The sequence below is a fragment of the Vitis vinifera genome, chromosome 3 (genome assembly GCF_030704535.1).
Source record: "Vitis vinifera cultivar Pinot Noir 40024 chromosome 3, ASM3070453v1".
NCBI classification, from domain to species: domain Eukaryota; kingdom Viridiplantae; phylum Streptophyta; class Magnoliopsida; order Vitales; family Vitaceae; genus Vitis; species Vitis vinifera.
In genome coordinates, this window is record NC_081807.1 from 7,035,037 (window position 1) to 7,051,193 (window position 16,157).

The 16,157-nt window shown below is 30.8% G+C and overlaps 2 protein-coding genes across 2 annotated transcripts; one reads left to right on the forward strand and one right to left on the reverse strand.

The window, feature by feature from the left end:
* The first annotated feature begins 7,711 nt into the window (after nucleotides 1-7,711).
* LOC100241306 (uncharacterized) lies at nucleotides 7,712-11,310 on the forward strand. Its single transcript, XM_059735945.1, has 4 exons — nucleotides 7,712-8,137; nucleotides 9,312-9,540; nucleotides 10,541-10,665; nucleotides 10,889-11,310. Exons 1-4 carry the CDS (start codon nucleotides 7,823-7,825, stop codon nucleotides 10,970-10,972), a joined length of 753 nt encoding a protein of 250 aa, XP_059591928.1. The 5' UTR covers nucleotides 7,712-7,822; the 3' UTR covers nucleotides 10,973-11,310.
* A 1,445-nt stretch (nucleotides 11,311-12,755) lies between these two features.
* On the reverse strand, nucleotides 12,756-15,236 carry LOC100256708 (uncharacterized). Its single transcript, XM_002263458.4, has 2 exons — nucleotides 15,106-15,236; nucleotides 12,756-14,331 (listed from the first exon to the last, which is right to left on the reverse strand). Exon 2 carries the CDS (start codon nucleotides 14,209-14,211, stop codon nucleotides 13,147-13,149), a length of 1,065 nt encoding a protein of 354 aa, XP_002263494.1. The 5' UTR covers nucleotides 14,212-14,331; nucleotides 15,106-15,236; the 3' UTR covers nucleotides 12,756-13,146.
* Between the last annotated feature and the right edge of the window lie 921 nt (nucleotides 15,237-16,157).

Here is a 16,157-nt window from a genome sequence, read left to right on the forward strand (position 1 = left end):
GAGAAAGTTAATTTTGACCAATTATTTAAAAACCAAGTAATAATTAAAAAAAAAATCTATTAATTTAAACTAGGTAACTAAATGTTAGTATAAATTTACTTCTTAAGTGGATAAGGTATGATTTTGAATAAATTTACTTATTCATAGCTAACATAAATTTAATACTACATTGGACTTGTATGGATAACTTTTACCTAATATAATAAAAATCATTTAGTAGTATTTATGTATGTGTAGCACCATATAATAATATTGAAATTTAAATAAATTTATATCATAGGATGTAATCTTACATATCTTGGATTATCTATTGTTATTATTTATATATATATATAAATATAAATAACATATTACACTATAAATATTAATTGCTTAAATAATTTACATTTTTGTTATTTCATAACAATACTATTATCACATAATAGAACATTTAAATTTAAATAAATCTACATTCTAGTATTTAATTTTGCGAATCCTTAATTTTTATTATTATTTATATAAATAAAATATTATAGTATAAATATTAAGTGTCAACAAATATATATTGTATTATTTCATAGTATAAATAATCTATTATTTATTAATATTCTTTATTAATATCACAATTTAATAACATTATTTGGTGACAAAATTACTCAATTTGTCAAGAAATAATATAATTACCGACGAAACCATTTTGTAAGCAAAAATAGATAAAAGGTTGTAACTTTTAGTGAGGAAATTATTTTCGTCACCAAAAATTATAATTAGTGATAAATATTTTCGTAGGGAAATAGTTTATTTTTGTCACAAAAGTGTTTGCGCCAAAAAAAAAGCGCCAAATTTTCCCGCCACATCTTTTAGCGACAAAAATTTCAAATTCGTTAGGAAAAGTTTGTAGAAAATTGGCATTATTGACAACATCTAAAATTTCATCGGTAAAAGTTACTTTTAGCGACAAAATTAGAATTCGCCCCTAAACTTTTGTCACGAAAAGTACATTTTCTTGTAGTGAGTGGAGCGGGTAGTGGCTTGCAGGAGAAGAAATAAAAAAATACAGAGTAAGCTACATATTTTGAAAAGGAGAGGGAGAGAGCTAAAAAAAAAAGGAGGGGATTTTAGTTTAAGGGAGAGCCTGTTCTAGAGAGGGTTAGAGGGAAAGGGAAGCTGGCGGTTGCTTAAAGAGAATGAGACAGCTTAAGAGGGAACCAATGAGGAGCCTTAGAGAGAAACTGAAGAAGAAACAGGGAAGAAACTTGTCAATTCGGTCCAGGTATGATTTCAACATTCTTTTGCATTTTCTCATTTCAGACTGCTCTATCCTATTTTTTGGGTTCATTTGCTGGTTGGTGTGGACATCAAGGGCCACTCATTTGCTTTGCTATATCGATTTCTTATGTGCATGCTCTATTAGGGTTCTCATGTTTTGATATCTTTGTTTCTCTCTAGAAAATACTTGATGTATTTATCTTTCCCTGAGTTTGATAAATAGAAATCATACTCTTGCTTCTTGAGATTTTTCCACCTATATATAGTTCATTGCTCATCATGAAATGGAACTAAATGTAACAGTGTTTCTTCCTCTTACATGCTCTGTTCTTTTTTTCTTTCTTTCTTCATTTTCTCCTCTGTTTCTGGTATTTTTGGAGTGTTGGGTATCCTGCATTGAGTTGGCTATCTGGATCGAAATGTCCCCGGAAGAGTTCAGCATCAAATCTTTGGAAACCGTTGGCCCTATTGTACGTTCAATGAACTGAAGTTTATCAAGCCAAGGAAGTTGCATACCTATTATCTTGCAATAGTTCACCATACCTATTTCCCACTCATTCATTCCTTGTCCATCCCACGTGCATGTAGTTCATGTACATGACTTTTTAGCATTCCTCAAGCCTCCATCAAAATACCCCATTAATCCATTTCTCCCACTACCCATTTCACTAATGGCATCCATGTCCTTCATATTCATCACTCTCATCCATCTATATCTTCCATACCCACCAAATTAAATAACCATACTCATTTTTCGTCCTGCATGCCCACCAGAGATGCTCCAAACATATGCGCGCCTGCTGAACTAGTCGTCGTGGGATGTGGTGACCTTCCCAAACCAATTCCACCTTCGCACTCCTGCTGGAAAATCGATTCAGTGGGGGTGGTAGCTTTATTGTGAGTGGGAGCACAAAAACAGGGTTGCGGAGAAAATGTTTCTAAGACGAGCTGCGACTGTTTTGCATAGGAGAATTCCTTTCCCTTCCCAAACTATCGCTGCTTCTCGCCATGCAAAAATCGCCAGTGCGTTCGCCACTTCGCTCTCAAGTAAAATGGAATACTTAAATCAATATGGTTCTAAAGGTTTTACTTGGAGGTGACGTCACAAGGATAATTGGCTCTGGTTTTTTTTTCTTTATCTCTGAACATGTCGTCCTAAAAAAAAAAATAAAGTTTATGTGCATGAAATATCTAACTATGGGAGTTTGCATAGGGTATTGTGCCAAAGGTTGGTGGGTTGTGGGAAAAGTTCTTTGATTTTTGAATTGAGTAGTAGGAAATGGGTTTGTGGTGCCCTTTCTTTTTTATTTGTTTATTCCTCGAGGATGTGCATGTACACGTCATATGTCTTTTGTTTTATTATTTTCTTAGTTTTCTTCAACTTTTATCCTGAAAATTTTATTTTCAAAATTTTAATCTTAAGATAATTTTTCAAAACTCTGGTTTTAATTTAATTTTTTAAAGCCCCAATTTTAATTTAATTTTTCAAAACTCCCATTTTTTTTAAAAAAAAAAAATAACTTTCAAAACTTTGACTTCCCATACTTTAATTATTTTCAAATTTAATTTTTTTAAAAATTCCATCTTTAATTAACTCTTCCAAATTCCGATTTCCAAATTTAATTCCCAATTTCCAAAATTCCAATTTTCACATTTATTTATTTAATCATTCTTATTTTCGTTATTATTATTATTCTATTTATTTATTTATTTGTTTATTTTAAAATTTTCTATCTTTAAATAACTCTTCAAAATTCTGATTTCCAAATTTAATTCCCAATTTCTCAATTTTCAATTTTCACATTTATTTATTTAATCATTTAAAAAAAAAATAACTTTCAAAACTTTGACTTCCCATACTTTAATTATTTTCAAATTTAATTTTTTTTTAAAATTCCATCTTTAATTAACTCTTCCAAATTCCGATTTTCAAATTTAATTCCCAATTTTCAAAATTCCAATTTTCACATTTATTTATTTAATTAATCATTTTCATTTTCGTTATTATTATTCTATTTATTTATGTATTTATTTTTAAAATTCCATCTTTAAATAACTCTTCAAAATTCCAATTTCCAAATTTAATTCCCAATTTCCAAATTTTCAATTTTCACATTTATTTATTTAATTAATCATTTTCATTTTCGATATTATTATTCTATTTATTTATGTATTTATTTTTAAAATTCCATCTTTAAATAATTCTTCAAAAATTCCGATTTCCCAATGTAATTCTCAATTTCCAAAATTTCAATTTTCACATTTATTTATTTAATCATTATTACTTTTATTATTATTTTATTTATTTATTTATTTATTTATTTTTAAAAATCCCATCTTTAAATAATTCTTCAAAATTCTTATTTCCAAATTCAATTTCCAATTTCCAAAATTTCATTATTCACATTTATTTATTTAATCATTATTATTCTCGTTATTATAATTATTTTATTTATTTATTTATTTTTAAAATTTTCATCTTTAAATAATTCTTCAAAATTCCGATTTCCAAATTTAATTTCCAATTTCCAAAATTCCAATTTTCACATTTATTTATTTAATCATTATTATTTTTGTTATTATTTTATTTATTTATTTATTTTTAAAATTTCAATCTTCAAATCATTCTTCAAAATTCCAATTTTTAAATTTAATTTTCAAAACTTCGATTTTCAAATAATTTTCCAAAATTCCAATTTTGGAAACTTTAATCTTCAAATAATTTTTCAAAATTCCAATTTTCAAAACTTCCATTTTTAAACAATTTCCAAGTTTCCAATTTTCATAATTTAATTTTCAGTACTCCAATTCTCAAATAATTTTTCAAAATTCCAATTCTTAAATTTAATTTCCAAAATTCCAATTCTTAAATTTAATTTTCAAAACTCCAATTTTCAAATAATTTTTTAGACTTCAATTTTCAAATTTCAGTTTTTTAAATAATTTTAATTTCACTCCAATTTTCAAATATTTTTTTATTATATCATTTTTCATCATTTATTAAGGTTTTAAGTTATTAAAAATCATGTTTTAAATAAACTTGCTACCTTTCCCTTCAAATAAGTGTTTTCACAAATTTTATTTGATTTTCATGTTTTCCTTAATTTTTAATAAGCATTAATGAATTTTCGTAACTTCATAAATAATGGAATTTATGAGATTAATTCATGCAAAATTAATTGAGCTTTGGTGGAGACCCTACATATGATCTCTTCTGATTGTCAACTGCTATACTTAATGAATATTATTTGATTTTTGTCTTACTCTTTGATATGCATGTGATATTTTATATTTGAGTCAACCTTGTTTTTATGATAGTACACTATTACTCGCTGCTAAGGTACGATTTCACTCTCACTTTGTTTATTCTTATGCATGATTCGTTTTATTATTTGATCATTTCATTGATATCCATCCATTGATTTCTTTATCAATTGTCACACTCACCTTATTTAGTAAACCCGTTTTTATGGACTTAGGGGGGTGTTACGGTCTTTACCGTACCTTCCCAATAAGTAACTTAACCCCCGGACTCAGACTTGGTTTTTCACAGACTTGTTTTTCGTTCAGGAGTCACACTTAGGGTTTTTCTTTTTTATTTTGTTTTTTCTTTCAAAAATAAAACAAAAATAAGTGACAACTCCAAGTCTTTTTCTAAAAATCAATATTTTCATCTAATAAATAAAAAAACGAGTTTCACCTTCGAGTGGGAACGGATCGAGCAAAAAATGAAAGGTCCACAATTTGATATGTAAGACATGATATGAATATTTATCTTTTGATAAATTAGCATGTCTTTTATTTGCATGTCTGCATTTATTTTATATATATTGGTGACACATGCTAGTCGAACGTTTTTGGATCAACGATAGTTTATAGAATAATCAAACTATGATCACTTATTTAAAGGATTTTAAATATCATGAAATAACTAAACATATAAATAACAAAATCAATTTTACATGAGGTAATATTACACAAAAAAAATAAATAAATAAATCTAAAACATTTACCTATATGTAAAATGGTTGTAGTACCTTGTAGGTTATAATTTATATTAATCATATGTCATGAATCATTATTAATTAGATGTAAGATACTATATACATGTGGTAAAATAACACGAGTATTTGTTATTCTATCATTGCATATGAAATTAGCATTCACATAAATATATTCTTATAAGTATGTTATCAGATAAAGGTTGGCTATCTCATAAGATCACTCCAATCAATATGTTTAAGAGTCAAAATAAGACATAATATATTAATATGATAAATGAATGAAAAGTATATGTGTCACCTTGATTAAGTATCAAAATAAGGTATATAATAAAGGAAATAATGACCAAATGCAATCACCCATAATAACATTTTCTTGTTTAAATGACACAAGCTCAAAAATAATATTTTTTTAGGTTACATTGACAAAGATATATTCACCATCAATTGGTCATATTATTATATACATTAAAATATAATTAAATAAGTCTCGGATACTACAAGACATGATTCATGATTTTTGGAGTTGAATTACTATATATCCCTAATAGGTATGTAAATTTATAGCTCCCAAATTATGGGCGTGCTCAAATGATTGCACAACCTATTTGCCAATATGAATGAGCTCCAAAGAAGAATAAGATGAACTTGAATGTTATTGATCAAACCATTTCAACCCATCTTATGGACTTAGGTGGTGTTTGTTTTTTGGCTGAATAGAAAAAGCCAAATATTTTGGCTTTTTCTATTCAGCTAAAAGTAACTTATTGACATCAACCAACATCATTAAACTAAACTTATTGATAATAAGCTCACTTTATCTATATTGAATAGTATCAACAAGTTACTTTTAGCTTAATAGAAAAAGCCAAAATATTTGGCTTTTTCTATTAAGCCAAAAAACAAACACCACCTTAGATATTAAAATATAGGTTATAGTTTAAATTTATAACCAGTTCGATTTACACTATATTAATATTTATTATCTTATTATATTGATATATTTTTTTTATTATAAGTAATATTATATATCAATAAATTAATAATAAATTCATATTGAACCAAAATCCACTCACTATTAACACTTGTATTTTTATTTCTATTTTTAGTTTTAGTTCTTTGTTTTTATTTGTATTTGTATTTTTTTTCTTATTTTATTTTTAATTTTCCATTTTCTAAAAAGAGGGCAATTTGAATTATTAAAAAAAATCTTAAATAACTTTTTTATTACAGGTTAAAAAAAAAAAGGTTAAAAGTTCGAAATTTCAAAAAGGAAGTTGGGGGACGGGATATAAAAGGAAAATTTGGAGACACCCTAGGATTGAAAACATGATTCTATGAACAATGAGTAATTAAGTAAATTGCAATTGGTTTAATAAATTTCATTATATATTATAATTTTTTAATAACTTTTAGACTAAATTATGAAAAGAGAATAATGATTAACTTATATTTAATAAATAAAAATTTATTCATAACATTCATTAATTAATCAATTCAATACCTACACTATGCTATAAATCAAAAAATTAATCAAAAGTTATAAAACAAAAGAATATCACGTAAAATTGAATGAAACTTTTCAAAAGCCAATAACCAACAACTCATCACAAATAGAAAAAACAATGATTTTTCTATGTTTTTCAAAGTAATTTAAAAATATATGGAGTATTTAACATAATAACAAAATTACATTTAAAATTAAAATTAAAAGGGCAAATTAATTATTCTTAACACCTAAATAACCAAGTTTTTAATTATAAATCAATTCCCAACTCTATATTATTTTTTTTAATATTTAAAACAATAAATATATCTTAATTCAAATAAAATAGATATTAGTATATTACTATTAAATAATATATATTTAATTATAATTTAAAATTTTCATATATAGGGGTTTGGGTCAAACTCAAGTTGCTCGAGCCGCCAACCCAAGCACGACCCAAATTTCCTTTAATTTTTTTCCAGAAAGGGCGCGGAACGTATACGTGGCAGAAAAAAAGCATGTATGAAACATGTGAAAAGAAGGTATACGTGGCAGAGTCGGTTGGCATAGGTAAACACGTGTTCAAAAGTTATTGCATACCTAAACACCCGGAAGAGAGGTTTCAACGCTGGGGACTCTTCAAAGTGTTTCACTTTTAGGGTTCAGCTATTCCTACTCGCTCGCGTCTTCCAAATTCCGCTACTCGCTCTTCCTTCCATTTATGTGCCCACAGGTCAAAAAAAGTTTTCTTTTTAATTAAAAACCAGAATTATTTATTTATTTATTAATATTTCTGGATTTTTACTTTTTACCTATTTTAAATTTTCATTTTACTGTGGTTAAAAACTGTTTTAGAAAAACATGGTAGTCTTCGTCCGTAAGATATATTTACCTTTTAAGACACCAAATTTGTAAAATTAAATTTGAGACGCTGTATGAAAAAGCGAGTAGCAGCCCATTCAGTACTTGAGAGAACAAAATTGAACTCTGCAGATTTCCCACCAGAGGCCTTTCTCCCTCCACTTTTCCTATAAGTACTCCTCCAAAAACCCTCCAAAACCCTCCGCCTCTCACCATTCTGAAAATGAGAGGCGTTTTTCTCAAGAACGGTCTTGTTCATCGTTTTTCTCAGATTTGCAAGTCAGCTGATGCGAAGAACCCATTTCTGATCCCCAGAGATCGTGATGCTAAGGGCAGTCACCATTATCACAATTTCTTGAACAAGAGCAGAGAATCGGCTTCGGGGGCCTTTTCTATTCCCTTTTCTTCTTCATCATCTCCTTCTCGATCAAGAGTTGGATTTGTTGCGTGGTATTTGGGGCTGGTCCAGTCACGACCCCTTCTCACCAAAAGTGTCACTTCCTCGCTTATTTACGCTGCTGCGGATTGCACATCCCAGGTATAATAAAACTCCTGTTTTGTTTTCTTTGGATAGATGGTATTTGAATGTGTATTGCTGTTGAAATTTGGATGTCCTATCTGGAAAAGAAAAGAACAAGAAAATCTTGAGTAGTGTTAATTCTTTCACATTTGTACTTCATCTAGAGAAAACTTGTGAAGAGAAACCCTTGTTTGGTGTTGCTTATTTCACATATTTGTACCTTCATTTGTTTAATTATAGAAAATTTTCCACATATGGGTGTGTTTGGATATGGTGGTAGCAATCAGTGGGGCGGGCCATATTGCAATTGTATCTTGAAGTTATCGGTTGATGCAGAGGCATTACCTTCCCAAAATAAAATTGAAATAAGTTCATTTCTGAAAATGTCTCTGTTAAGAACAATGATATGAAAGAAAACTAGATTTATTGCCTATTCTCAACTCAGAAAATTGTTTTAATTTCCATGACATCTCCATATGACCCTTTGTGGAAGTCCATCATGGATTCTGCTTGGATTTGATAACTTAAGTTATTCCTAGGAGCCTTACTTTGTGGTATTATGCATGGTACATTAATAGATTTTCATAGCAGATGAATGAATGAGTGGAAGATCTTAGGACATGGTATATAATTTTAGGGCATAACATATGGTTGCTTGGGTTGGATCTCCATGATTTATCTAGAGAAAGAAACCAATTGGAGTACTTGAAGAAGGCTGATTAGGAGGGGAAAAAAGACGCTAGAGTTTGATGGAGAAGCTGGATTAGGAGCTTGTGCATCCCCATCTTCGGTCTTCTTTGAAATTATTGCCAGTGGGGGCCAGCTAAAGAGGTTGGTTAGAGGTGACTAGATGCAGCAACATCGCCGATCTCTCTCATTCCTTTATCCTCATAGGTGGTTCCTTAAAGGCTTAATTGTAGACTGTACCATCTCCTCTATTCGGAGGAAAAATCATGAGGAATTGAGTGGTTTAATTTGTGATTTTGAAAAGTTTTATTTATTGTTAGTTTTTTATAATTCAAGTTAGCAATTTCTTCCTTCTGCTTTTAATACAAATCTATCTATGATCTTGTATGGTTGTGGCACACCACGGCACTATTTTGACTACCTGCAAGTTCTATTTTTTTGGCAACCAAATAATTCTTTGAGCAGTAATTATATCTCCATTTTCATTTATGATGATTCTCTGCAGACAATTTCTCGTCAATCTACAGAACCATATGATTTTATGAGGACTCTGCGCATGGCTGGATATGGTATGCTAATTTTAGGACCATCACTGCATTTTTGGTTCAATTTCATGTCAAAAGTCCTTCCACAGCGGGATCTAATCACTACATTGAAGAAAATATGCCTGGGGCAGACAACCTTTGGACCTTTTATGACTGCTATTTTCTTCTCCGCAAATGCAGCTGTACAAGGTATACAAGATTCTGTATATTACACTTTTTTTTTCTTTTTTTTTTTCTGATAGAATTTGTATTGTACATTCTTCAATGTCAATGTTGTCTCCTGTGTTCTCATTTCTAAATCAAGGATTTCATTATGGAATCTATATGTTATAAGTTATGAATTATGTTTAATAGATATAAACTAATCCAGGGTGTCCAGTGTGCTGTATTTGTTTGTAGACTGGATGTATTGTTAATATCATTAGTGATTGTCTTTTTAAAAAAAGATGTTAGGAACTTATAATAAGTTTTTAATTCCATAACCATATAGGTTGCCTTATGTCTCTTCTTTATGATGGTCAACTCATCAGAGCTGTCAAATTGCTTGCCAGTGAGGTGCACATAAATTTTGCTTATGTTCCATACATCTTGCATGACTTCTATAAAATGTCACCCAATTTTCATTTTTTTCTTAAAGTTTTTATCCTTTTTTTTTATTACGTACAAGATTGAGCACTTACAGAGCCAAATAAGTACAGAAAGGCATATAGTTTGAGTAACTTGAAATCAATGATGTTGAGATGTGGGCTTCTTGCAGCAAGATGTTGGAACAGCTTGCCAGAGGTTGTGCTTTCATCACAAATGAGAATACACTAGTTAGGTTCTTTTCCTTCTGTGGTACAGTGGTAGCAAAAATAGGCAAATTATCCACTAGCTAAGCAATAAACATGATTTGCTTTTATTAAGTGTTGAGATTTGAATATAGGTTGGAACCTGAGATGCATCAGGGTCTAAACTTTTGTAATAAATCTGTTTTTGTTTTTCTCCTTGTGACATGAAATAAATGATTGTCTGGGAAGTGAATGTATGCTTTATGTTTTCATATACAAGTTTTGGATATCTTTATGTGTTGTCTCTCGACTGTTGTATCAGTGTCCATATCTATATTTGCCATTGACAATAGCCTTTGTGTAGGTAAGCTTATGTTTAATAATATCTAACCTCATATCTTAATCATTGCCATTTTCAGGTGAAAATGGTTCAGATATCATTGCCCGATTGAACCGAGACTTGATTCCTACACTGATAAATGGTGTTATGTACTGGCCCCTATGCGATTTTGTTACATTCAAATTCATCCCTGTCCATTTACAGGTATGTGCAAGGTTTCAGTTATTCATATTAAGCTTAGATTAATAAATTGTGGTTGGGTATATAGTGAAGCCTAGTAAATGCATTGAGACAAGTGCCTAGAGTTGCCTTAGGAATTATTATTTTTGTTTTTTCTCCTTATATGTGATCCATCTGTTTCTTACTTCTAAGATAAACCTGGTCATTATTTACTTCAATCTTTTAATGGGTGTTTTTGTATTGGCAGCCATTAGTAAGCAATTCATTTTCATACCTATGGACGATCTACATGACATACATGGCAAGCCTTGAGAGAGCAGACACCCAGTGATCATTATAAACGGTATCTGTTGTCTGATCGAGCCCCATGAATCCTCCATGTTCTGAATTCGTCCCCTTGTGTTCCAGCTAGTTGTAGCAAAAGCAGAATCAATTCAAATCAATCTCCTATGTGACATCTTAAGGCAGAAGCATGGGTGAAGCAGAATTAAAGAGCGCCACTTAATATTCAATCTTAGACTGAGCAGCAAACTCCAACCTTCATGCATTCATTGTAATTGTGAAACATTTCATTATAGGAAATCAAATCATTGAATTTTAGTTTCAGGGTGTTGTAAATCATTGGGTTAATAATGAAAAATATTTTTCCTGTTTCTGTTTTCTTGAAAACATTCTCCAGCAAAATTGCTTTTGGTTTTATTTGGAATTTATTATTAACATTCTCAAGTGAAGAAGTTACACATTGTTCCTGTCATGTCCACCCTTGATAAATTGAAAAGAAGGAATCTACAATGGAAATGGGTAGTGGGAAATCTGTGTCATATCAATGGAACTTGGAAGCCACAAAAGAAGGCGGCAGCAGAGTAGCAATATACAGCACCACTTACAAAGGAAGATACTGCAGAATAAATCTTAAAAAACAACTGTAATTGTGATTAGAGAGCATTAACCAAATTGAACTTTTAGATACAATGCCTGTACAGACTTTGAACTTAAAGGTTCCATCCCAAGAACAAAATAAGTCCCAAAAAAGAAGAAAATAATCACAGGTGAACATCAACAAGGAAATTCCATGAACACGTCCATCAATCAGCAGGATCTTCACTTGCCTGTCGCCAGGATGGTGGTACATGTAATTAACCTTCCGAATATAATTAAACAAACTCTGAACTTTACATTGCGTGCCTTTTCACATTCATTCAATCTGCAGTCTTCGTAATTACTAGCCTTGTGCTAATGACCAGCCAAACTGAAGATTTTTCTTTGATAATACAAGAAAACATTTCACTCATTTTTAACCAGCACACGATGTGCCAAGTTTTGACCATCTAAATCAACTCATAACCATGAAATAACAAGAATTTGCAAGCATGTCGTGAATATGGTAATAGAATTCATTTTTATCTCCAATTGAAAATGAATAATGAGCTCACAGGTGACCCTGCGGTTTACTGGAATTATATTCAGTCAAAAGGTAATCTCACCAGACCATTTGGGAAAGCGTACACCTTCTTGAAACCGCAATAAGGCCTGCATTTCGTGAGTAATGACAACTTGAAGCTACCCAAAGATGCTTTCTGTAGAACTTGAACAAACCAGAACATAGTTATAGTAATATTGGACAGTTCCAGTGAAGAACCGTATGTATGGCATAAGGAATTGGGGGAGTAATTTAATGCTGTTAGAATGAGGATGGCATAATTGTTATGGAAATGACAAATTGATGATGTGGTGGTACCATTTAAGCAGTAAAAATATGAGAATAAGGGAGCATTAGACTCTCAAACACTGACAATTTACCAAATACCGTTACGTAATCCATTTTGTTGAAATCATGTTGCAATGCACAATCAATCTAAAAGCTGTTTTTAACCAAGAAACAACCTAGTTAACTCCAAACAAGGATGATACAAGACCGTCCTGCAAATATCCCAAAGGAGATATTCTGTAGTACCAGAGTCACAAATATTGAAAAACAACTCAAAACTGATATAAGATGAAATGACATGCATAACATTAGGGAGGAATAACATATTCAGATAGAATTATGTGAATAAGGAAAGAAAACTCCAGATCAATTCATAATTCGGAAGAGATTATAACTGACAACAGTGTTGATTGTAGCCAATCTGAAACTAAATAATCTTTTATTTCACAGCAAAATTCAGCAACTAACAGAAACAGATATCAATTGAAGAATGGTTTTGAACTCTTGAAACAGTGAGGTTCTTAATTGTATTCAGATGTTTACATTTTACTGTATAGACAGGGCCCCTTTCCCACCAGCACTAACATTTAAATGCATCCCACCTAACTGGATTGAAGCTTCCCACAGCATTAACAATTTATTCCCTTTGAAAATGCTTGTAGAATTTGCATACCAGCGAGGTTGAAATTCACTTGAGTGAATATTTGCCTAAAAACACTAAGTCGCCAATTTAATGTGCTCTCAAACTAATTTTTCATGATCTCATCATCTGATGAATCACAGATATTAAGTTTTGTTCATTCTTCAGAAGCATGCAAGCAAATCTTCTCAAGTTGTATAGGCCAATCTTCTCCAAGAATCTGGGGATTCAACTCCATTGCAACACGAAAATCCAACACGGATGCATATTTGGGTTTTCTCGACTTCTGAATATATCTTCCAGGTAAAATCCTATTCATACCAGGCAAGGTTTGGGCATTTAGTTGTCTCAAGTGCTCATTGCCACATCTGGATCCCACTAATTGCAGACAAGGCTCAATTAATCTCTTCAGAAACACATCCAATGAATTATTCAACAGGTTAACACAGTCCATCGAGACACCAAAGCCCTCCATCTCCAACTTCCGCTCCAAATGACTCCTGAGAGATCCAGTATCAGGTAGCTCACCGCTGTTATGACAGGTTTCGGGATGATAATTGCAGATAGATCCATTACACAGAGACTTACGACCACCCATGTTCATAGAAATTCCAAAAGGAGCTCTAACTGGGCTTCTACTTTGGACGCTTGGGCTCCCGGCCAATTGTTCAACTTCTTCCCCATCTTCCACGGAAACCACCTCACCTGGAGGTCTGCTACCAAGAGAAAGCAATTCAGTAGCACTTTGCTGCTCTTGTGCCTTGGAAGCCAATTCCTCACATGCAACACTTTGGGGCTTTCCTAATGGCCCAAGAGGACTCAGGCGGTCCCGAAACCTGCGATCCCGATTGACTTGAGACCTGCCCTTGCGAGGGGATGGAGGAAATGCGTCTCCATAGAGTGACTGCAGACAGTTTCTCTGATACCCATTAGCAACTTTAACATCTTTGGGCACACCCACATTTCTACCTTTCAATGGAGGAACTTTGGAGAGGCAAGCATTCTTAAGAATGGAACCAATTAGTCGATTGTGAAGAGGGATATTCTCTCTTCCAATCGTCCAGAGGCAAAACTTATCAAACTCACGCTTACTAAGCTTCAAACTAAATAATCTTTTCAGCTGATCAAAGTACTTTTCTGCTTTCTGGCGGCCAATCCTTCGAACAATAAGAGCTTTTAGCTCTAATGTGTCAATTCGAGTAAAATTTTGATTTGGCACCATTTTATCTTCGAAGTTCCTCTCACTTGTCAGAACCTTGAATTTTGCAGAAAACCTCAGATGAGAAAATTCACCATTTTCAATCTGAAACTTCAAACCCTAATTTCCACAACATCGTTCCATCTGTATATGTACAAAAATTACATAAAAAAACAGTTCTAATATACACACTTGATCAATTCTGCAACAAAAGTGAACAAAGCCAATATGAAAATCCAGCTCAAATCATGGTCACCAGCATTCTATTTCCATCAATGCAAGACATCTTAGAATCACGAACTAACAATCAATTAACAAAGAAACATTAAAACCACACAAAATATAAACTAAAGAAGAAGCACAGAATAAAAAATTGCATAAATTGGAGAGATGTGAACTAAAATTTCAAGAAGTAATTGAAACCCATTTTAGATTTCAATCAGAATTGAAAATAAAAAAATAACGAATTAAGGTTTCGATGACGATTTGAGTAAGAAACGAACTCTCCAGAACAGAAACCCTAATATCCGGAACAGTTCCTACCAATAAATTTACCACAATTGCATCGAAGTACGATTACAATGTACACGCTCATAGAATTCCAAAACAAAAAAAGAACAAAACCCACAACCAATTCAGCTCAAAACATAGTTCCCAACGTTACTGAAATCAAGATCATCTTATACCTACAAACTAATATCAATTACCACCAAAAGCACAGAAACTAAAAAAGAAAAGAAAATCCTGCTTTTTTTCTGTAATTCCATGAAGTAACAAAGAGCAGGAAAAGATAGAACAAACATGAGGGATTCGAACTATGATTTTGAAAAGCAATTGATACCCATCTCAGATAACGAAGAGAATTGAAAATCCATTGAGCGAATTGAAGAAAAAAAAAAGGTGGAGAGAAGGGTAGACCTGATTGATAGGGTTTGACGTTTGGAAGTGTTTCTTTTGGCCCCAATTTGTTTGACGATCGAAGGTTTGTCTGCGTTTTGATGTTATTTATGTTATTGATTTGGTGCAAGCCATTCCGAAGTTAAGACACATGTGCGAGTATTTATGTGTGCGCTGTTTAAGGCCTTGTTTGTTTATGTTTTTCAGTTTTTTTTGTTTTCTCACCTCTGGAGCCGACAAACAAACAAAAAAAAATACAATATTTTGAAAACATTTAATAAAATTGTGCACTTTTTAAATTCTTTCTTTTTTTCTCTAACAAATGATTTTTCAAAATTTTAAAAATTTATTATATATATATATATTTTAAATTTTGGCGTAGTAAAAATTTTTTACTACTTCAATTTTTCTAAAAAATTTTGATTCAGACAAAAGGATTTCTTCTTATTTTCTCTTTATTTGTCTTCGTTAATTTCAAATTCTTGTTAGATTAAATAATAATTTCTTATACTACTAAATAAAGTGGAATAATTATATAGCTGAATTCACGAGTTCTAATATTTAATTAAAACAAAATTTATAAAATTTTCAAACAAAGTTATTTTTTGATCATGTGACTCTTGGATTTTTAGGGTTGCAATTTGAATGGTTTAGTTCAATTTGAATTAAGAAATGGACAATTGAGTCAATTACAAAAAAAAGTACTTAATTAAAGTCCAACTCAATCACAAATTTTTTTCTAAATTAGGATTAATCGGGATTAATTGCTTTATACGATTCAAAATTCATCCACAATATTTTTAATTTTTTAAAATATATTTACAACAAAATTTCAAGATAATAAAAAAATAAAAATAAATTTATATCTCTATATAGAAAATTGACAAATTATTTTGATACAATTATAATTTAATATTTTTCTTAAAAAATAATTATTATTATATAAGATAATATGCATTATAGAAATATTAAATTGAATTCAAATTAAACTTGAATTATGCAAACCTTGGTTTAGTCTAACTCAAATTGACTTGAATTTTAAAAAAAATTTAATCTAAACAGAAACTAAAATA